This window comes from Strongylocentrotus purpuratus, unplaced genomic scaffold (genome assembly GCF_000002235.5).
Source record: "Strongylocentrotus purpuratus isolate Spur 01 unplaced genomic scaffold, Spur_5.0 spur5_scaffold_2, whole genome shotgun sequence".
In the NCBI taxonomy this organism is placed as follows: domain Eukaryota; kingdom Metazoa; phylum Echinodermata; class Echinoidea; order Camarodonta; family Strongylocentrotidae; genus Strongylocentrotus; species Strongylocentrotus purpuratus.
Window position 1 is genome coordinate 2,237,394 of NW_022145605.1, and position 22,579 is coordinate 2,259,972.

General features: G+C 38.7%; 1 protein-coding gene and 1 long non-coding RNA gene across 2 annotated transcripts; both read left to right on the plus strand.

The window, feature by feature from the left end:
• Window positions 1–2,056: 2,056 nt before the first annotated feature.
• Window positions 2,057–5,517, plus strand: LOC105446488. Its single transcript, XR_004065146.1, has 4 exons — window positions 2,057–2,338; window positions 3,843–3,940; window positions 4,386–4,525; window positions 5,455–5,517. It is a non-coding gene; the product is annotated as an uncharacterized LOC105446488 (long non-coding RNA).
• A 3,238-nt stretch (window positions 5,518–8,755) lies between these two features.
• LOC585239 (thioredoxin-related transmembrane protein 2) lies at window positions 8,756–16,711 on the plus strand. Its single transcript, XM_030991417.1, has 6 exons — window positions 8,756–9,010; window positions 9,550–9,724; window positions 10,703–10,779; window positions 11,828–12,000; window positions 12,585–12,714; window positions 13,651–16,711. Exons 1-6 carry the CDS (start codon window positions 8,855–8,857, stop codon window positions 13,768–13,770), a joined length of 831 nt encoding a protein of 276 aa, XP_030847277.1. The 5' UTR covers window positions 8,756–8,854; the 3' UTR covers window positions 13,771–16,711.
• The last annotated feature ends 5,868 nt before the right edge of the window (window positions 16,712–22,579 follow it).

The window sequence follows — 22,579 nt, forward strand, 5'->3', positions numbered from 1 at the left end:
GAAAAGAAGAGGAAAAAAAGGAGAAGAGGAGAAGAAAAAAAGGAGAAGAGAAAAGAAAGGAGAAGGGAAAAGAAAAAGGAAGAGAAGAGAAAAGAGAAAAGAAAATATAAAGAAGAAAGCCCAACTCCCCCCCCCCCCCCTCCCCCTCCCTCCCACTCCGAATTTGTGTTCCCAAAATTTCCGATAAAGAGTTACTTTTCACGCAACAAAGTCCGGCCCGTAATACACAAAAATACGGCCCGTAGTGACTTACACCGGAGATAGAGGAGTGCTTTCAAAGAGAGGGATCATACATGTGCGTACCCTATAGTAAGTGGGTGGGGGGGGGGGGGGATTCGGTGAGAAAGGGGGAAAGACAAGGAAATGGCGCTAAGTGACAGTAACGACGAATAAGGGAGAACTGTAATCGGGAGATTTGGGGTCATTCCAGAAGGTTTGGCAAACGTTCTTGAATAGAGGGGGCCGGGTCGGCCGCATAAAATCTCGAACCGCGGATTCAAAGTTAAACGTAAAAAACAGCCCCCTGCGCTACAAAGGTCATCACTCTTTAGTGAGAAATTTGAAAAGGGCACAATATTTTGGATGTCTTTTAAATAGAAGCTATATGCTCAACAGTCAAATTTTAAATTAGCAGTTGGGCTGCTTCATTACTCTTATTTTGCCCTTCATTTGGATTCAGCTCATACCAACTCGCTCGTGTTTGTATTTGAACTCATGTTGGTAGTAATCATGGACAGGGGCGGCAATCCTGGGCCCGATAGGGAGACACGTCCCCCAGGAAATTTAGAAATATAGCTAGAAAGAAATATAGCGGAATTTTCTAGAATGCATAATTTCAACATTGCAAAATCTTGCTTGGTTGCTACGCCCCGGCCCTCGCCCGATAACACAAAACTATGATATGACGCTCCCGGCCGTGATTTATCCATGGTTAGTGTAATAGATCTTTTCTCCCTTTCATTTCTACTAATTATTGTGTGCTATCACAATCATGATTGTTTCATTTTCCCTTTAAAGCAGGCGCGTAGCCAGGGGCGGTAGGGACAGGAAGAGGACATAGGACGAAAAAGGAGCAGACAAAGAAAAAAAAAATTCTGACAAGTCGAGTACGGTACAACGAATCGTCTTCTTTCTCTAATAATTTAATGTAATGTCAAAGCTTCCGCGCTTCGCTCGGGAGGGGGGCAACTGAGAACAGACAAGAAATGGTAAAACGAATCGTCTTCTTTGTCTAATAATTTAATGAAACGTCAGAAGTTTACGCGCTACGCGCGGGCGGGGAAAAACTGAATTCAGCCAAGGATTTAGAGTCGAAAATGGAACAACGAATCATCTTATTTCTCTAATAATTCAATGAAACGTCAAAGCTTCCGCGCTTCGCGCGTAAACTGAATTCAAACAAGGATTAAGAGACGAGAATGGTACAACGATTAGTCTTCTTCCTCTAATAATGTAATGAACCGTCAGAGCTTACGCGCTACGCGCGGGCGGGGAAAAACTGAATTCAGACAAGGATTAAGAGTCGAGAATGGTACAAAGACTCGTCTCCTTTCCCCTTATAATTTAATGAAACGACAAAGCTTCCGCGCTTCGCGCGAGAGGGGGGGGGGGAACTCAATTCAGACAAGGATTAAGAGTTACGAATCGTCTTCTTTCTCTAATAATTTAATGAAACGTCATAGCTTCCGCGCTTCGCGCGGAAGGGGGGGGGGGAACTCAATTTAGAGAAGGATTAAGAGTCGAAAATGGAACAACGAATCATCTTTCTCTAATAATTTCATTAAACTATGAAAGGCCAAAGTTTCCGTGCTTCGCGCGGGAGGCGGGGGGGGGGGCTGAATTCAGTCAAGTAATAAGAGTCGAGAATGGTACAACAAATCTTCTTCTTTCTCTAATAATTAATGAAACGTCAAAGCTTCCGCGCTTCGCGCGGGAGGGGGAAAACTGAATTCAAACAAGAATTAAGAGACGAGAATGGTACAACGATTCGTCTTCTTCCTCTAATAATTTAATAAACCGTCAAAGCTTACGCGCTACGCGCGGGAGGGGAAAACCAAAGACGTTTAAATATAATTACTAGACGGAAAGCAGCACGCGCGGAAACCATGCAGACGAATGGGATTAGGCTCCGCCTCTTTTGGATCATTTGAAGACAAAATAAGCACCGGAGGCGGCTTTTTGATTGGATATGAGCCTCATGAATATGTATTTTATCGATAGTATCGTTTAAGAAACCGGATAATATATTTGACCTCATTGCGTCACTTTAATTATGCAGATTTATGCACGACGCTACGACACTCGCACAAACTGAGAAGAGTTAGTTCATTGAGAATGGGTGAGTAATTGATTGAAATATGAGTAGATTAAGTGACTTTAGTCATCAATTTTGAAAAAGCTGCAATAGTCTTCGTGATGTACGGTAATTTCGTTACATTTGGAGACAGTTCTCAACAGATTTTTGGGGAAAAGACTAGTAAAATATTGCTCTTGAAATTGCACTTTGATTTTCATCGTCATGAAGTAGTTTGACTGCGGTTTGCCGTCATTTCACCCTAGTACTCCAGTTAGGGCCCCGGGGTTCCGGCAGGCCCACCCCAAAGAATTTCGGTGCTCATTTGCATCGAGATCAAACTTTCTAATCAAGTTTTATTTGAGATTTGATCGTCATCATGAATCTAATTCACCGATCACCGATTTAATTTAAATCTAGATTTAACGTTACACCTTAAAATAATCTACGAAGCATGATTTTTTTGATAATCCAAGTGGATTAATTATTGTTAAAATCTTTAGTAGATGTGGACTATGAGTATGATGGCTTTACTTATCAATATCGGTGCCATCCGTTCGCTCAGTTGCATACGCGGTCATGCGGTGGGTGTCAACTTTATTTAGACCAAAATTATCTGTGACCATTGATAATCAAACAACTCAAAATCCTATTCATTTAGATGTAAACCTGAAACTTATTAATAAAATATATTTAAAAAACATCAACACTAGGATTTGTTTATTTTATATTTAGATTTTGTGTGGGTCCAGCGTGCTTGTCAAGTTGTCATTATACTGAGTATTACTAGAGTCTAGGCCTAGGCCTACTAGATCTAGACCCTAGCTATCAGTGGCGTACGCAGGATTTTTTCAGGGGGGGGGGGGTTTAACATTTTGAAATCGGGCCAGAAACTTCGCAACGACTTAGCCAGCCGCTGAAAAGGCGGGGGGGGGGGGGGGGGGGGGGTAAGAGGACTTTTTTTGGGGGGGGAGTCATCTTTTTTAGGTCATCCATTAGGATTTTTTTTTTAATTTTATTTTAAAAAAAAATCAACACTCAAAAAGGGGGGGGGGGGGGTTTCCAGAAAAACATACACATAAAAAGCTCAAGGGGAGGGGGGGGGGGTTAACCCCACCCCCCCCCCCCCCCTGCATACGCGCCTGACCCCTATTACTTCTTTTAATATATTAGAGATTTTTTTTTCTTCAAATTGTGCAGTTCATGTTGATTAATCTATTTATTTGTGTAAGAGAAGACCCCTAGTCCACAATTATGTTTACTTATGTAGTCCACTTCTTCTTGTCTTAATACACCAATTCTACTTAAGACTACTTTATATGTATAGGCCATATGAAGCACTTTTTGAAGCACAAGTTAAATCTTCCATTAAATTTTTATTTGTATACTGTGGTCCATTAAATTGGAATGTTGATTTCCAAACCATATTAAAATTAAGGCCAACCATGACATGAAAAAAAGCTTTTATGCTAGATCTATTTTTATTTTGTTAAGGAGAAAGTGACGCCTTGATTGTCATATTGATTTTGTTTTCTTTTTGTTCCAACAGATTGAAACTGATGAAGATCAAGCTGGAAGGAGTTAACTGATGAGTAGACATTACAGCATTTCTTATATATGCAAGATGAAGCTGAAAATGCCATGCAGGTAACATTTTCAGGATATTTAGCACACAAATATTAAACGACCACGTATTAATTCACTAAAAAGGAAATGGAACTAAGTTTATGTTGCAAGCGTATAAAGTGGAGGGTATATTTTATTCTAGTTCTGCACTTAGCACACAAATATTGATATCTTTCCTTTCTTTGTTTACAAAGGGAATTTGTCCTTATTTACAGGAGGTCCTGTGTGTAGAAGAACAATGTCTAATGCACATTCAAGGCACTCCATGATCATACATGTAGGGTATACACAGGACCCCTCATTACTTTTTTTTTGTAAGTGGTCCTTTCACTTATTGAGCCATGAAGATGAAGAAGAACACAAAATAAGATTAATGAAAGTCTGTTTATAGGATGTATTATGGTTGATATGTATCTATTATTATCACTTTTTAATTGAAGTACCTACATTGTTTTCTCTTATGTAGGATGATGCTTCTCTACGGTGGATGATGAAGGCATGCTGGTTACAAACCCAGGAGAGGAACAAAGAACAGATATTGACAGAATCATATCTAGAAATGTGGGCCTACTACACTTCATACGAGCAAGTGTGCTAATATACAATGTAGGTACCCCCAATAAACTATTGTAGAACACATATCATGCAGAAAGTTATAGATCTGACAAAGATATTTTTCATTGTCCGTTACTTGTAAAAGAATACTTGACTGCATATCAAAATTGTGATTTAGATTTAAAATAAAATGTCGAAATAGATGAAATATAAGTCTACATTACGTATGCTTCAGTAGCATTATTTCCAGCACATTCACTGGTCCAAGTTGTTGGGTCATTTTATGTCCCATACTTAAAGGTAAAGACCAGTATTGGTAACGCCCTAATTTCAAAAAATGAAATGGAAGCTCTCATTACCAATCATGTGAAAGAATATGTTTTGACTAATACATGCATGATGATAAAAAATTTGCCGGGAAACCGCCTACTAATTCATATATTTGGTAAATTTGTTTCTCTCATGGTCCTGTGAGAGATATAGGGTAGTCCCATATACATATTTCTGTGTATAGTGCTTGTAACTTTACGAAAGAATGGGCCAAATGTCTTATCATTTTGATGATTCCAGAACCTTGCAGATGCTAGATGCTAGATGATCAACCTTTTCTGATCGATTCCACAACGTTTCTTTCACAATTCAATCGCATGACCATAACTGGTCTTTACCTTTAACCGAGTATTATTCAATTTTGACCGCGAGTTTACATTACAAGTACATTGTACATGTACCGGTATTACTTATTTCATACTTGTCTGATCCAAGCTCCATCAGACCTATTGTCTTAATGGGATCATCAGAAATAATCTAACATGTGGTCAGTAACTAGTCTTGTAGGAAAATAGTTTAGGTTTGCCCACTAGAATCCCAAGTGAATATTAGTCCTTCCTCTTTTTGTCAGAGCAGGTATCAGGGTGCATGTTATTAGTTGTTCTTTATTTTCTTATACACTGTATCTTATTTCATTTTCCATTCAACAGACTTGGGTTATCATCACAGCCCTTTCTTCTGAAAACTAGCCTACAACTTCATTGATGAATGCAGAAGACATCTACATGGGACTACGTCTTAAAGATGCCACCCTCATATAATGAAAGAGGACAGTAGAGATGGGTTTAAACTTGAATATTTACATACTATTTATTTATTATTTGTATTATATGTTTGTAGAATACCACATTAAAAAAAGCTAATGAATTTATCATCTTGTCAACTTTCAAATAATTAAAGATAACTAATCATCAATGAATAAACACTAACATTTTAACAATGTCAACTACCATCTTATAGGATGAAACTGAGGGCTGGGCAGAAAGAAATTTCCTTGAAATTTGAGTGATAAATATCTATCAGTCTATATCAAAGATTGAATTAATCAATGATATTTTAATTATAATTATACATGTTGAAATTCATTTACCTCAGTCTATGGACTTCTGTATTTGAAGTTTTGTAGATTATTACATTATTGCTGCTTCAAGTATTGTATGTAAGAAGGTTTGAAAGACAACCCTCTAAATGCACTAAATATGGAAACTGCTAATCATCATTGCCTTTTGTATCCAAACTGCTAATTTTAATAGAATCATGTTTTGATACTTCCTAGCTTAAGAAAACGGGGGGGGGGGGGGGGGGGGGGGGGGGCTTGTTATCCTCTTCCTGGTGCTGTTTCTACATGGACCATGTAACAGGTTGCAAAAGTGTAAACAATATTATATTTGTTATATGTTTATATTAGAAGGATTTAGAAAATGAAAACGTTTTGAATTATAGAATTACTGTTGCTAGAAGTAACGGCAGTATTGATGTGTAAGGGAATGGGGTGGTTTTCCCAGTGAAATTAATGGTATACAATGTAAAATTAATAAAAAAAGAGAAAACTATTCTTAAAAATAAAATTATAAAGGACATGGGCCTCCTAACTAACAAACCACTTCTGGGTTGTTGTTTTGTTGCTGTTGTTGTTTTTTTTTTTTTGGGGGGGGGGGGGGGAGGGGGGCAACCCAATTCAAAATTTCCAGCGTTAAATTCCATTGTCTTTAAACAAAAATTATGTCAAGATGTTGAAAAACAATGTTTCACTTTCCGTTTTCAAGTTAGAAAATTTGAATAAAATGATTAACATATTTTCCGATCTCTCTGGTCTCTACATTAAACATGTTCAAAGCTCCTGCAAAGGCTGCAAAAAGGAAAAGTGAAGTTAATCCAAGTGAAATGTGTACAGTAATGGAGTGAATATGGAATGGTTGATCGTAGTTGATAACGAGTAAACGTAAATGAGTGGTAATAACAACTACGACTGAAAGTGAGACAGAATGGAACTGCAACAGGTTGTTCAGTCAAGCAGGCACGTAGCCACGGGGGGGGGGGGGGGCACGTGCCCCCCCCCCCCAAAAAAAAGAAAATTCCACGATCGGTTGAACTTTTTTAGACCCCTTTTTTTTACCTCGATCGATTACTGTATGTGCCCTGTGCCCCCCCCCCCCCCCCCAAACATCAAAGTCTGGCTACGTGCCTGCAGTCAAGACAACAAACCGTTAGTTGCAGAAGATAATTTACGAAAGCCAGAGAAAGAGAGAGAAAGGGAATCATTAAGGTACGATGAGAGTGGGTGGAGAAAAACCATCCACTGTGCCACATAATTTGTTTGTCTAAAATAAGGAAACTTTATACATTAGTATATTTAAAATGTATAATCATAGCCAGAGAATGTGTTGTTATATGGCTTATAGCATGTTTTATTTAATAAAACAAAAACAGACCCAGTTATTGATAGACTAAAAAGGGAATAAGATCGAGACATTAAGAATATCAGTATTTCTTATTCAATGAAGTTAAGGCCACTCCCCCATATTGCGATGCATTCTGGGTATGAGGGGTGGAGCTTAGCAAGCTTGAGATCTGTGAAAAATGGATGGTTATCATTTTTTGGTCAACAAAGAGATTTTCAGAAAAATTTTATGCTGGAATATTAATAAGTAGAGGTGTAATTATGTTTTCAAAGGCTCAGTTAGTCGGCGTAGATATTCATATTATGAATGATACACGCCATTAAAACTTTAAAAACAACAACAACACAACGAGTGGAATTTTTAAGGTCCACTTCCCGATGCATCCTGGGTACACCAGCTGTTATACTGGTGATCGATAATACAAGTTCGAGCGCGTATTTCACCCAACGGTGATCGCATCAGAATAATCCACGCTGATTCGCTGAATCACTTGCGTTGCTAGCGCGCAGCGTGATGAATAAATTACCCATAATTCCGTACAGTAGATTATTTGACCTCTCTGATTATGCTGATACGCGTATTGTCTTTTACCATGTAGTAAACATCATTACAGTACACTTTTCGCGGGGAGCATCCTACAGAATGCATAATTCATAAGGCTCATGAATTATGCAAGGGGGCTTATTTTGGCTTCTAATGGATCCGGACAAAATGGCGGAGCTTGGGGGGCCTGGGGAAAACTGAATTCAGACAAGGATAAAAATTCGAGAATAATACAAAGAATCGTCTCCTTTCCCTTATAATTTAATGAAACGCCAAAGCTTCCGCGCTTCGCGCGGGAGGGGGGGGGGGGGGGGGGACTTAATTCAGAGAAGGATTAATGGTCGAAAATGGAACAACGAATCATCGTTCTCTAATAATTTCATTAAACTATGAAAAGCCTAAGTTTCCGTGCTTCGCGCGGGAAGGGGGGGGGGGGCTGAATTCAGTCAAGTAATAAGAGTCGAGAATGGTACAACAAATCTTCTTCTTTCTCTAATAATTAATGAAAGGCCAAAGCTTCCGCGCTTCGCGCGGGCGGGGCGGAAACTGAATTTAGACAAGGATTAAGAGTCGAGAATGGTACAACAAATCGTCTTCCTTCTCTAGTAACAATTAATGAAGGGTCAAAGCTTCCGCGCTTCGCGCGTAATGGAGGGGGGGGGGGGGGACAGCGAGCTGCCCGAATATGAGTTTTTGATATCTTTTCTCGTTTATTTTGGTGATAAATAACACTTTCACAAATTATTGTTGCTCGCTCGCTCGCTCTCGCTCACTATTTCGAATCGTGAAACCAAAATTACCATCCGGGCAAGAGGCTATAGCCCCCCCCCCCCCCCCCCCCCCCCCCCCCGATGAAAATGTCAAAAAATTCTACCGGTATCGTGCTTCTAATATGACCTTGTCAGTATTGGTATGTTGAGTTGAAAAAATGGTCTGCGCAATTTTCAAATTTCCGGCCCCCCCCTATTGGAAAATCCTGGATCCGCGCCTGATGATAGATATCTGCCAAATATTTTTTTTTCTCTCACTTCTAAATGTACGTCCGCGTCCTCTACCTCTAACAAGGAATATCGGATACATTGTACTGCTCGAGAATCCTGCCAAAATGTTGAAATTAATGCAATACAGGCACTACTGTAGTTCATACCACGTTGTGAATTTCATTTTAACAATCTCATTCATAGTTTTGAGAACTGTGAGACCATTTTGTACCATATTCCCGCTGACCGAGTATGATACCAAAGAATGCACTTTCAACTGGGTAAGCAACTTAACTATTGCCCCACGTGTAGCAATCTATGTAGGTTTTTTTTCTCGCTCTTTGTGCCATGTCAGGCCATGTATTAAACTTAACTTGGCCATGTTGCCAGGAATTTGTTCATGTTATTGCCTAGGAATAGAGATAGAATCTCGGTGGGCATTTGAAATTGTGTTTGTCATGAGTGAGTTTCTAGTGGTGTGTGGTTTGTTAATTTAGACTGAATTCTGTTGTTGAGTGTTGTTGGCATAAAATGTGCTGATTCAGGGAAAAAAAAAGTGGCACCATTTTGGGGGTAAATTCATCTCTGCTGAAAATATGTCACTTTTCATTCTCTTGTTCTGAAGTAAATAAATGATAATTTGAAAGAAAATTAGTAATTTACTAGCAGTAACTATGAATTGACAGCTTTAGACATCTCTAAATATAAATGCCATGATCTCCTACTAGTCTAAGGGAAGATTCATTTCATGCATCTAAATTCATCTCATGCTTGGCCAAAATGATTTTGAACTATTTTCTTGTGCGATTGTCTCTTACAGAACGAGTCAAACATTCTCCTCTTCCTTGCCTGTACCATCGCTATCAAGAACCGAAAGAGACCGCCCCTGAAGGAACTTGTAGTCAAGGTCTTCATGTTCTTCAAGGTCGCCAACACCATTCTCTTCTGCATGACTGACCCTCGGCTGGCTATCCTCTTTGCTGCTGCCTGCATTGGTAGGGAATCTTGGTGTTCATGATGGCACTCAGGGCAGCGTCTCACGAAACCATCATAAGTACAAGTTCACTGACATCCCATAGAAATGTGTGTATTAAGTTTAACCCACGTTCTGGATCTGGATCTGGATGTGTACAATGCAGGGCCCTACTGGGCATAAATGCATCGGTAGAGAGAGAGGGTGCGTTTCAATGGGATGTCGGTGAACTTGTACTTATGATGGCTTCATGAAACGCTGCCCAGGTCGAAAAAAAGGGGAAGGCAGGGTTATAGTAGTAGTATTAGTAGTGGTGGTCAGTTTACCTAAATGCTAAGAATAAGCAACCAGAATAGTGGAATATTTCAGAGTTTGTTGTGGGGTAGCCAGGTTTAAAGCTTTTAAAGCTATAGGAAAACATTTTAACTCGTGTTATTTGATCCATTCAGGACAAATATACTCTTAGAATCAATATTATGAGTGGATTTTAAAGTAAATGTGGATTTGTTGTAGTTGATTTCAAGCCCCATCATGAGGTTTTAGGTAGTGACTTCAGGCAAATTAGTGCAAATATTTGGGGGGAAGGTGGGGCCATAGGAGAAGAATATCATCTCATTCTGAAATTGGAAATGTTCCTAAATTTTGTTATGAAGTCTGATTAAATAGTTGAATGAACAACCATGAAGTCATTTGATTTTGATATACATGAATGGCCATTACTGGATGTAATTAAGAAAATCAATGAGACAATCTTCTTTATCAGAAAATCCAACCCTTGTTTCAGAAATGAATCTTAAAAATGTAATAATAAATAAGGAAAAGGGCAATACTTGATAGTTTAGAGCTTAATGTATAAGTAGCCATTCAGTTATTCTGCGAAGTTGGTATAACATGTATTTTGTATCTATTTGCACTGTAACTAAGAGAAAACCTAGCACCAGTAACGAAAAGCAAGTCATTACTATCCGTTAATGATTTTTTCTTGATTCTCTTTTTGTAGGATGTATGGTTGTTTTCCCAGAGCCAGCCTATATCGGACCACAGGATATCGTTTACTTCAAAGGAGATGCATTAGAGGTAATTCCTAATTTCCTCTCTTCCTGTTAGGCCATAAAATATTCTTTGTTAACACTTTGGATTTAGAGAATTTCAGACCCATTCTCAACCCGCCACGTAGATGAGCTTCCAGGTTGGTTTGGGTCATTCTTGTCATTCTTGTACAGAAGACAGACAACTTTATCAAAGTTGAAAGATATTGACTTTGAAATATGAGTTGTTGTAGTGAAAATTACAATATCATTTAAGGAAAAAAAATATACGCTAGCCCAAGGTTTTACAACTATTCATACTTTTTTAGCAGAGAAACAGTTTAAAATGTTATATTTATGAAGGGTAAACAAATTTATTTTAAAAAAAGAATGCTATTAGAGAATTTCATTTCTCGCTATAGCTCTGAGGAACTATAACAAAATAGAAGTTTTAAAGGTAAAGACCAGTATTGGAAACGCCCCAATTTCAAAAAATGAAATGGAAGCTCTTTATTACCAATCATGTGAAAGAATATGTTTTGACTAATACATGATGATACAAATTTGGCCGGGAAACCGCCTACTAATTGATATATTTGGTAAATTAGTTTATCTATTAGACTGTGAGAGATAAACGCCCGTGTCGCGCACGTGTGCGTAGTCCCATATGCATCTTTCTGAGTACAGTGCTTGTAACTAATTTACGAAGACTGGGCCAAATTTAATATCATTTTGATGATTCCAGAACCTTGCAGTACACACCAAGACTTATATGCTAGATGATCAACCTTTTCTGATCGATTCCACAACGTTTCTTTCACAATGCAATCGCATGACCATAACTGGTCTTTATCTTTTAAAAAAAGCAAATAATATTTAATTATTAATGTGATGATTATTGAAATCAATATCATTTTCACTCTTTTTCAATGCTAAAATCACTCTTGTCTTGAACTTGAGTATGTTATTCGTCTACATTCCAAAGACAAACATGTCTACAATTAAATTCAAGGATAATTCAATCATTATAGACCTTAAAAATGAAAAGTTTCTAATAAAACATTCCTGACTTATAAGAGATATTGCATTTTTTACAGGATGAACTGAAGAACAACCCTAGGACAACCTGGATTGTAGAGTTTATGGCCACATGGTCAGCTAGCTGCCATAATATTGCACCAACCTTTGCAGAACTCTCAACAACATATGCACACAATCATCTCAAATTTGGAAAGCTGGATGTTGGCAGGTATCCTGAAATAGCTGAAATGTAAGTATTTCAATGGAGATATAATTGTTATTCTTCTTTTTAGTCCTGTAATGTAAAATGAGTGCAACATGTTTTTTTAATTTTGGATGACCAACTTTCTGATTAATTTTGTTTATTCTGAAATAAATGTTGTTACAATATGAAATCACTCCCAGGATGACTCGCATTCAAAGCTAACTTTCTGATTGTTCCAAAATATGAAAAGTAAGAAATTAAACATTCAAAGAGCAACCAATATTTCACAATGCCAATCAGTCACTGCTTTTTCTCATGAATCCTTGGGCTAAAAAGATAAACATTGTCACTGAAATCAGTGAAAAGAAAAGAAACATAAATCTTTTAAGATTAAAAGATGATTTCATTACTTTTTATTACTTGTTGGAGTGATGATGTAGGAATCCTTACCAGTTTTATTTGATTTTTTAATAAATGTTCCAAATATCTAGTACAACTTTTCACCCTCTTTTTCTCTCTTTCTTTCTCTCCCCCTCTCTTTCTCTCTTCCTCTCTCTCTCTCTCTCTCTTCTCTCTCTTCTCTCTCTCTCTCTCTCTCTCTCTCTCTCTCTCTCTTTCTCCCATTATAGATTCCAAGTGGATAGTTCATCTCTCACCAAGCAACTTCCAACAATGGTCTTGTTCCAAGGAGGCAAGGAGGTGATGAGAAAACCAGGAAGGAACAAGAACGGTCAGACTGTCAGATATGAATTCAAGAAGGTAAAGAAAATTGATTTACTGTACATGTCTGTGATTTATCATGGGTTTTAGCTGTCCAAATGCTTTAATTAGAAACACAATTTTCATAGATCACTTAAAGTAAATGTTTAGAAGACATTTCACTTTCATTTATGTATCAGCAAAATTCTGTGATTTAAATAGAAAACAGTGAAAGGTCCATCAAATGTCCTGAAAGTCACACTTTTCATTGTTATCATGTTTTATACAACTCGCTCCCAGATCTTAATCAAATGATTGGTCATGCGTGGTCACGTGTGATTCATTTACTGAGCCTATTGCTCTCGTTTTCATGAAAAGGAGTGCAATATTTTCCCGTATTATTGAACTCGTTTTCAGAGCGCAGTAGTGCGCGTAGAGGTTAATACTGCGTGAGCATGAGCCTATTCTTGCGCAGCACTATGCGTAAATGGGTATAGAGGTAATTAGTGCGCTTGCTATATATCTATAGCTATGTATGCGCACAAAATTAAGCCTTATAAAACTTGAGATTTATTTGTCAGCCATCTGTCACAAAACAATCTTGAATGAATTCATTTTACATCAAATAACAAGGATCTAGGAGTTTCATTGTATAAAACAAATGATGCACGTTTTCATTCGTTCATTATAGAGTCTATCGGCCCTTGTTGATGCTGTGTGTATCTATTGCACTCAGCCTAACGGCTTCGTGGGATAGATACACACAGCCTCAACTCGAGTGTGGATAGATCGTACAATGAACTCATGCGTATGCATCATTTGTATACTTGTAGTTAGTTGTGTTGAAAATGATTAGATTTTGAATGGCCTAGTGTGAAATATCACAGGGTTTTATGATAAAAATATTCAGTTACACTGTTTGATCTACTATCAAATGAGAAAGTTGGCATAGCATTCTCTTATTGTTATTTTTCCCCCTTTCCTTGTCACCAACAGGCGGACATTATCCGTGACTTTGACCTGGACAGACTGTTTGCGAGTACAAAGAGTAAATCACAGAAGAAAGCAGACAAACAAGAAGCTAAGGCTCAAGAACAGGAGAAGAAAGAGAATTAATCCGTTGAATATGAGGCTCAAGATATATGTTAGCCACAGAACATGCTTGTTATTTCAAACTCAAGTCATATATCCAACAGGTTAAAGGTTGTCCATGTCTCACAGTGAAGGAGTTCACATATATGTATTCACAAACTTCTGGAAAACCAATGAGCTTCTCTTAGAAGTGCAGAGGTAGACCTTCCCAAGCCAATTCCTGGAAGAAATGTTTATTGGAAGGAGAAGATGGCATTGCTTGCGAGTGGGTAATCACTCTTTGATAGCTTAATGTAATGCCATCAACAGTCTTTTTGGAAGGTTACCACCCCTGGTTGATGCCGAAAGTCTACAGTTGTGAATAGTGCTATTTGCTGCAGGTTTTATTGTTTGGGGGATACTTACAAGATAAGTATATACTTCTGAGAACATTAGGTAACTAGGAGTTGATGTGCTGGAGATGATATGCAGGGGGATGAAATATATATTGTTTTTGCAAACAGATTTTAGTGTGTACCATAAAATTGGTTGAATATAAATTGAAATAGATAGGTGTTCTTTCGTAATCCAGAAGTGATGCTTACCGTTTTCATATCTTTGAAAGAAAAAGTCTTCTTCCTTGCTTAAAAAAAGAAGACATGTCTGTAACTTTCGAAAATTATTCCTGTTCTATGCCATTCTGACCTATAGTAACATGAGAACTTTTAGGAGTAAATTGGGGTAATTTTCATTAGTTATATGTCAAATTATTCAACAGGGAAATGATTGTTCAGTATCCTTTTCCCAGTTCTTTTGAATAATTCTTGATATTTGAATTGAATTTTAATTCCAAAAGGTTTAAGGGATAGTATATCACAAGTAAACTATTAAAGTAATATATTTGTATGTTTGCCAAAAAATATATTATATCAGCATCATTGAGGCACAATGTATTATTTTCGGTCACTTTTCATCTACATTTATTTGCAAACCTTGTAAGATAGTGAACAATGAATATTATAGCATTTGAAGTTCCCATCATGTTTCATCTTTGAAATCTGTAATATTATCTACTTTGATACCCAGAAGTGGAAAATGGTCCTAGTTTAATCAAATAATTATCTTTGGTGAATTGTTAATCAATGTGGACCTGTATAGAATCCAATTTGGCCCATTTGTTGAATCAAGAGAGTTTTATACCAGAAGGTATTACTTATTATATTCTACATATTAAGAATCTTGCTCTACGATTGGTAAAAAGTAAATCACATGATGAAAGAGAGTTCACCCATCATTGCTGGGAGAAGCGAAAAGTTTGTTACACTGTGTAGATAGGCTCCTATCTACACAGGGCAACGCACTTTCACTAAAGATGGAAGTCCTATCTACACAGGGCAACACACTAATGTAATTGTATACGCTGCGTATTGCTCTCCTCTTTATGGTAAGCGCTTTTAGTGTTAGTACGCAAACTTTGGCCATGCGCGAACTATATGGTCACGTCACACCTACATGCACTGCACGTTTCATACACCGTTTGCTAGCTGATAATTGATGACTTGTTGCTCTAAAATGATGGAAGAAGTGAAATGTTTCTGATGTGGAATATAAAGCAAATAATCACCTTTTGGTTTTAGGCGATGGCAAACTATCACTTCCTTGGCGATCTGAATCTTCGGAAAGATAGCTACATCAGATCGCCTCGGAAGTGATAGTTTGTCCCATCACCTTCACCAACAGTAGTTATTTGCTTAGAATATACTTTTATTTCTAAGTGCACCAGGAAAGGTGCAATACTTTCAAATGATTAAGAGTTCAGTCTAGTCATATGAGATTTTCTATCGACATTGACCACTTCAGCAAATCCCTTTATAAACTACTTGCAGAGGCTAAAATATTTTGATATCTTTTTTTTCTGGACTGGGATTGGGAATAGGGGGTTAATCCAACCATGTAAAATTAGACAAAGGAAGTGCTTTGAATGATATGAAATAAATACATGAGATTATAATGTATGTATGTGATGCTCTATGTCTGCAGTTTTGACAGATTGGACAATAATCTTTGACATGTACCCGGTACCTTCTTTTGGTGTATGAAGGGAATTGGTATGCCCATCGTATAGGACAGTATTGTTGAGTGATGTTGGAACTTGGAAGGATGCAGGGCAAGGTTTCATTTAACTCGGTGTCTGTTTTCTGAAGTTTGTTTTATCTTCTTGCCAGTCATATAACTTACAAGAAAAGAATGAAGGTGTACTCACGTTGGCCAGAAAATGACCTGGTGATGGATTTGCTTCATGTAAATTGAACGTTGCATGTTCTCATCCCTCCTGTAACATAATTATATATATTTGTTCCTGTTTTCCATTCTTGTGCACATCTCAAAGCAGATCATACCACTGGGGAATACAGCCAATATTTTAGAACGAATCCCTCCCACCACGCAAATGTTCCATAGTAATCATTGTCACCATTACGATGTACATGTTTCATGCTACTCACTTTTTCATAATAGTGGTCACTTGTACCTACAATATATATACAGTATGGTGTAAAAGATGAGTCAATTTATGTGGAAGCTGTAAATGTTTTTTAAATATTAAAATGGGAATATATTTTGTACTTGTCCACGCACAAATAATTCTTTGGAATGGTAAGAAAAACTGGACAGGGATTGATAAATTTGTTGAACAGTGTATTAAGATTGTAATGGTCGGTGTCTGGTTTCATGAAAACCTAAAATGGCACGATTCAATAAGATAAATGTATACTCTCTTGTAGCCAATCGAGTGCAGAAATATAAGTATCTGATATCAGTTATTGTAACCTGTTTCAAGAAAAAAGAAAAAAAATTATGAAATAGGGCCCAGGGGGTTATTTTGGTGCTTGTTCTCTATGTATATTTGAGAGCAATGGTATGACATGTATTATGCTGTGTTTATTGAAACTGTATTTATATGGAGCAATAAAACACCTGAACACAATTTCTCTTCTCACTTGATCTTTCTTGATGGTTTGTACTAATATATGCACTACACTGGCTTCCAGTGGCTTCCAAGTACATTAAAAAAATTAATGGAATTAGGGATGCATGCATGGAGAAAAAATTGCCTTGAACTTGCCTTCATTATCATTCATCATCATTTAGCTGGGTCAGCATTTTCCCTCTTATGAGGAGTTACTGACTTCTGCGCCATGATGACACTCTCTCCTTCCACTTCTTCTTGTTTCATGCATCCTCATTTTGATGGACCAACCTTTCCATGAATTATTTGGTCTTCCTTTCCCTGTTATGCTGTCCACTTCCAGATCCAACGCTCTCTTCACAGGTTCATTATCTTCCCCTCTCAACACATGACCCATCCATCCACTTCAATCCACTTCTCTCTCCCACTTCCACCTGTTTCTTTCAGACCCACGATTCCATGAGCCCAAGTTGTGTTCTTTCTTTCTTTCTGACAGTTTCACACTGAATATAAGTTTTCTATGTATGGAAAAGATTTTATAGAAATTTAAATGACTTACACAACTAAAATTCATTTCATTTTATATTTACTGTTGAACAGTTATCAAACAGTATTTTTCTTACAGTCTGGGCATCACTATAATGACCAAAGATTTTGCACATTAACAATAACACTTTGCCAAGACGTTACAAAGCAAAAAGCAAACAAACGTTTCAAAAATATTTTTGGATTTTATTTATTCCATCAAATACGATATCATTATTGGAGCATATATAGTTTTATTTCATACATAAATGAAAAGACACTTGATAACTTTACAATAATTCACATTACTGAAAAGAAGGTTGAAATATACATTGCAAAGAAGAGCACATACATGTATGCTATTACATTCACAATTAGACATAAACGGACATAAACCTTCATAAGCAATTAAAGCTAGAATAAGGCAACAATCAACATTAAACGTTTGCTACAGTATTATAATACACAGGTGTGGGTGCATTGGACCTACCGGTAACAAAAAAAGATGTTCTATTGCCCTTTAGGTGCCAAAACATGGGTGGGTGGGTCGGTTGGAGATATTTTTTTGTTTTTTTTTACTCCCTCGATGGGCTGATATTTCTCAGTTTTTAATGCTTTAATACATTTTTTTCTTCTAACAAACGGTAAAAATAAAACCGACCATAAATTTCAAGATTTGGGGGTCGGTCGCAAAGGGCAATACAACATCTTTTTTTTAGTGCATTTTGTGCCATTGTGAATAGCGGCGCATCGCCATAACGTCACGAACAAAAACCTGCATATTATTTGTTCTATAAAATGGGTCATTGCACTGTTTTGCATGGTTGTTATCACCAAAATGCAGTCCTGTGCATATGGTAAAAATTAATGCATGCACAGTATGATCTAACCGAAGGAACTGATTTTCTTTGTTGGGTAACGATGCTGCCTACCGGTAGTATGATGCAAGGAACTACGTTAGATGATTTATGTGGTGATCAGTTCACCATCTTCAATGCCTTTCGTGATAGGCTAGACAAATGGCCTAAGATAGGTGCACGGGGCTTTCATCGAAAGGGTGCGGTGCGGTGCGGCGCGGTGTGGTGTGCTCAACGCACCCATTCGATAAAAGAGGGGGGCCTTTTCTCGAAAGGGTGCGTTGAGAGCGGAGTACCGTTTTAACACACCCTTTCGATGAAAGCGGGGGGGCTTTTCTCGAAAGGGTGCGTCGACTAGTCTTTCGCATCAGTCGTTTAAAATGAGCATCTCGGACAGAAGGTAATAGTTGCCAATTTAAGTATATCGAAAATGTATTAAATAAAATGGAATGGTCTTGATTACAGAGTGGTCTCTTTGATGGGGGAGACAGAGAGAAGGAAAAAAGGGAAAGGGAAGATAAAAGGAAAGAAAGAAGAATAAGAAGAGAAGAGACGGGGGGGGCGAAGGACTCTTGCCCCCCCCCCCCGCCAAAAAATAAATCAGAGAGAGAGAGAAGGGAAAGGGAAAGGGAAAGAGAAGATAAAAGGAAAGAAAGAAGAGGAAGAAGAAGAAGAAAAGAGGGAAACGGGGGCAAAGGGCTTTTGCCTCCTCCCCCCCCCCCCCCCCGCCAACAAATAAATAGTAGAGAGAGAGAGAGAGAGAGATAGAGAGAAGGGAAAGGGAAAGGGAAATAAAATATAAAAGGAAAGAAAGAAGAAGAAGAAGGAAAGAGGGAAACGGGGGAAGGGCGAAAGGGAGAGAGAGAGAGAGAGAGAGAGAAGGGAAAGGGAAAGGGAAAGAGGATATAAAAGGAAAGAAAGAAGAGAAAGAAGAATAAAAAGAAAAGAGGGAAACGGGGGCGAAGGGCTCTTGCCTCCCGCCAACAAATGAATAGGAGAGAGAGAAGGGAAAGGGAAAGGGAAAGAGAAGATAAAAGGAAAGAAAGAAGAGGAAGAAGAAGAAAAGAGGGAAACGTGGGCAAAGGGCTTTTGCCTCCTCCCCCCCCCCCCCGCCAACAAATAAATAGGAGAGAGAGAGAGAGATAGAGAGAAGGGAAAGGGAAAGGGAAAGAAAATATAAAAGGAAAGAAAGAAGAAGAAGAAGGAAAGAGGGAAATGGGGGAAGGGCAAAAGGCTCTTGCCTCCTCCCTCCCCCCCCCCCGCCAAAAAAATAAATAAGAGAGAGAGAGAGAGAAGGGAAAGGGAAAGAGAAGATAAAAGAAAAGAAAGAAGAGGAAAAAGAAAAAAAGAGGGACACGGGGGGCGAAGGGCTCTTGCCCTCCCCCACCCCCCCCCCCCCCCCCACCAAAAAAAATAAATAAGAGAGAGAGAGAGAGAGAGAGAGAAGGGAAAGGGAAAGGGAAAGAGAATATAAAAGGAAAGAAAGAAGAATAAGAAGAAAAGAGGGAAACGGGGGCGAAGGGCTCTTGCCTCCTCCCCCCCCCCCCCCCGCCAACAAATAGATAGGAGAGAGAGAGAGAGAGAAGGGAAAAGAAAAGAAAATATAAAAGGAAAGAAAGAAGAAGAAGAAGAAGGAAAGATGGATACGGGGAAGGGCGAAAGGTTCTTACTTCCCCCCCCCCCCCTTCCCGCCAAAAAAATTAATAAGAGAGAGAGAGAGAGAGAAGGGAGAGGGAAAGAAAATCTAAAAGGAAAGAAAGAAGAGGAAAAAGTATAAGAAAAGAGGGAAAGGGGCGAAGGGCTCTTGCCAACAAAATAAATAAGAGAGAGAGAGAAGGGAAAGGGAAAGAGAAGATAAAAGGAAAGAAAGAAGAGGAAGAAGAAGAAGAAAAGAGGGAAACGGGGGCGAAGGGCTCTTGCCCTCCCCCCCCCCCCCCCGCCAAAAATAAATAAGAGAGAGAGAAGGGAGAGGGAAAGAAAATATAAGAGGAAAGAAAGAAGAGGAATAAGAAGGAAAGAGGGAAACGGGGGAAGGGCGGAGGGCTCCCCCCCCCCCCCCCCCCCCCCCGCCAACAAAATAAATAAGAGAGAGAGAGTGAAGGGAAAGGGAAAGATAATATAAAAGGAAAGAAAGAAGAGGAAAAAGAATAAGAAAAGAGGGAAACAGGGGCGAAGGGCTCTTGCCTCATCCCTTCCCCCCCCCCCCCCCCGCCAAAAAATAAATAAGAGAGAGAGAGAGAATCTGTTCTGATCCTGGTCCTGATCCTCAAGAGGGATATAAAGATGACCAATAAGAACGTTATCGTTCGAGAGAGAGTGTCTGTTGCTTCTAGAACATTTTAGAATTAAGTCCCATCACATTGCAGTTGTGGGGAGGGACTATGATTATATTACCCCCTTGGATGGCTTCCCAGAGTCTGGCTTTGACGGTATCGACTGCGTCGCAGGCAAAGATGCTGGGGGGGGGGGGGGGGGAAGTAAATTCCAGGCCCGTATGGTTCTTGGGAAGAAGGTGAGTCGATATATTTCCGTCTTGCATCTTATGTTGGAGAAGGAGAGGGAAAGAGAAGATAAAAGGAAAGAAAGAAGAGGAAGAGGAAGAAGAATTTGTGTTCTGCCAGTGTCACAAATATATATAAATATGCTCATCTGACGATAATTTGATGTATAAAACCCCTCACCTTCTTGGGGCTCCGCCCCTTGGATCCAACACCAATTTGTGTCCTTCCAGTGTCACAAATAGATATAAAAATATGCTCATCTGACCGTTATTTATTGCCCAAAACCCCTGAGCTTCCGGGTGCTCCACCCCCTGGACCCCACGCCAATTCGTGACCCCTGTGTCACAAATAAGGTATAAAATAATAATTATTTGATGGACAAAACTCCTGAGCTTCTGGGGGCTCGGCCCCCTGGACCCAACACCAAATTGTGTCCTGCCACTGTCACAAATAAGGTATAAAATTAGGCGCATCCGACGTTAATTTTGATGTTTAATACCCCTGAGCTTCTGAGGGCTCCGCCCTGTGAAAAAAACGTGTAAAAAAAACACGTTAATTTTTACCGTTTTTGGGAGATACCCCCCCCCCCCCCTGGCGTTCAAGGGGGGGGGGGGTACGATTTTTCAAATTTTTGAGGGCCCCAAAAAAGATTAGTGCTCTCTAGTAATTTCGCGACTACTCCGGAACCGCGGCAGATATAAAGTTTTTCTTTCATGACTTTTTTCTTTCGAGTCTTACGCATCTTTTGAAACATTTTTTTGTTGAAAATCGGACGTATAATTGCGGAGTCACGTGACCTTTTGTTTTGCATGTCAGCCCTAAAATCGCTCATTTTAAAATCGCTCATTTTGTGATTTATGTACCAAACATATGGAAATACCATTTATTATTTTAAAAAAAGAGAAAACATTGGTTATTTGGTCTTGTTTCAAGTTAATGTGTTTGATTTTGGGTAAAAATAGTTGAATTGTGGTTAGAAATGAAATGAAATAACAAAATAATATAATACATAAATACAAATTATCAAAACAAGAGATAACATAGGGATAAACTGGCTCTTCCAACTTTGTTGTCGTATTATTATTCTAACGAATATATGAAGTGAAAAAGAACGCTCGAATATGAATTATATATGATTTATGAGTAAAAGTGTGAATTCTCTGACCTTGTTTGCATAAATTACCATAAATATGCATTTTCGCGGCGATCGACTGTGAAACGGCCGAGATCTTAGGGGGACCCCCCCCCCCACCCTCAAGTCCACTCCAATCACATTGAAAAAAGTATGACTTAAATCATCTCTCTCATCATTATACCGCTATAGTATTCATGTTTTTAATATTATTTATTGTCCTTTAAACAAGTTCATAGAGATAATACTTATCTCTCTGCAACATTAAAAAAGAATCTTCATTAATATGTCTTAATTTGTATTGATAGCCTTGTGGTCGCCAACAGTGGCGAAGGCAGGGGCGTCTCCAAAGGGGGTGTGGGGGTGCGACACCCCACCCCCCACCTGTCAGGATATTGTCGGTAAAATTGCGATGCCGTCGGGAAAAAAGAGAAAAGGGGGAGGGGAAATAAGAGAGTAAAAGGGAAAGAAAAGAAAAAAAGAAAAAGAAAAGAAAAAAAGAAAAGAAAGAAAAGAAAGGAAAGAAAAGAGAAGAAAGAAAAGAAAGAAAGAGAAAAACGAAAAAGAGGGAGAATAGGAAAGAAAGGAGGCAAGAGCCCTTTGCCCCCGTTACCCTCTTTTCTTCTTCTTCCTCTTCTTTCTTTCCTTTTATCTTCTCTTTCCCTTTCCTTCTCTCTCTCTCTCTCTCTTATTTATTTTTTGGCGGGGGGGGGGGGAGGGAGGACGGGCAAGAGCCCTTCGCCCCCGTTTCCCACTTTTCTTATTTTTTTTCCTCTTCTTTCTTTCCTTTTATATTTTCTTTCCCTCTCCCTTCTCTCTCTCTCTCTCTCTCTTATATATTTTTGCCGGGGGGGGGGGAGGAGGCAACAGC

What these genes read in the sequence shown, in the direction of transcription:
- LOC585239 (XM_030991417.1), top strand. Translation starts at nt 8,855, where the DNA reads ATGTTGAAATTAATGCAATACAGGCACTACTGTAGTTCATACCACGTT. An exon ending in AAGAATGCACTTTCAACTGG is followed by an intron (nt 9,011 to 9,549) that starts GTAAGCAACTTA and finishes TGTCTCTTACAG; the next exon opens with AACGAGTCAAACATTCTCCT. An exon ending in TCAGATATGAATTCAAGAAG is followed by an intron (nt 12,715 to 13,650) that starts GTAAAGAAAATT and finishes TGTCACCAACAG; the next exon opens with GCGGACATTATCCGTGACTT.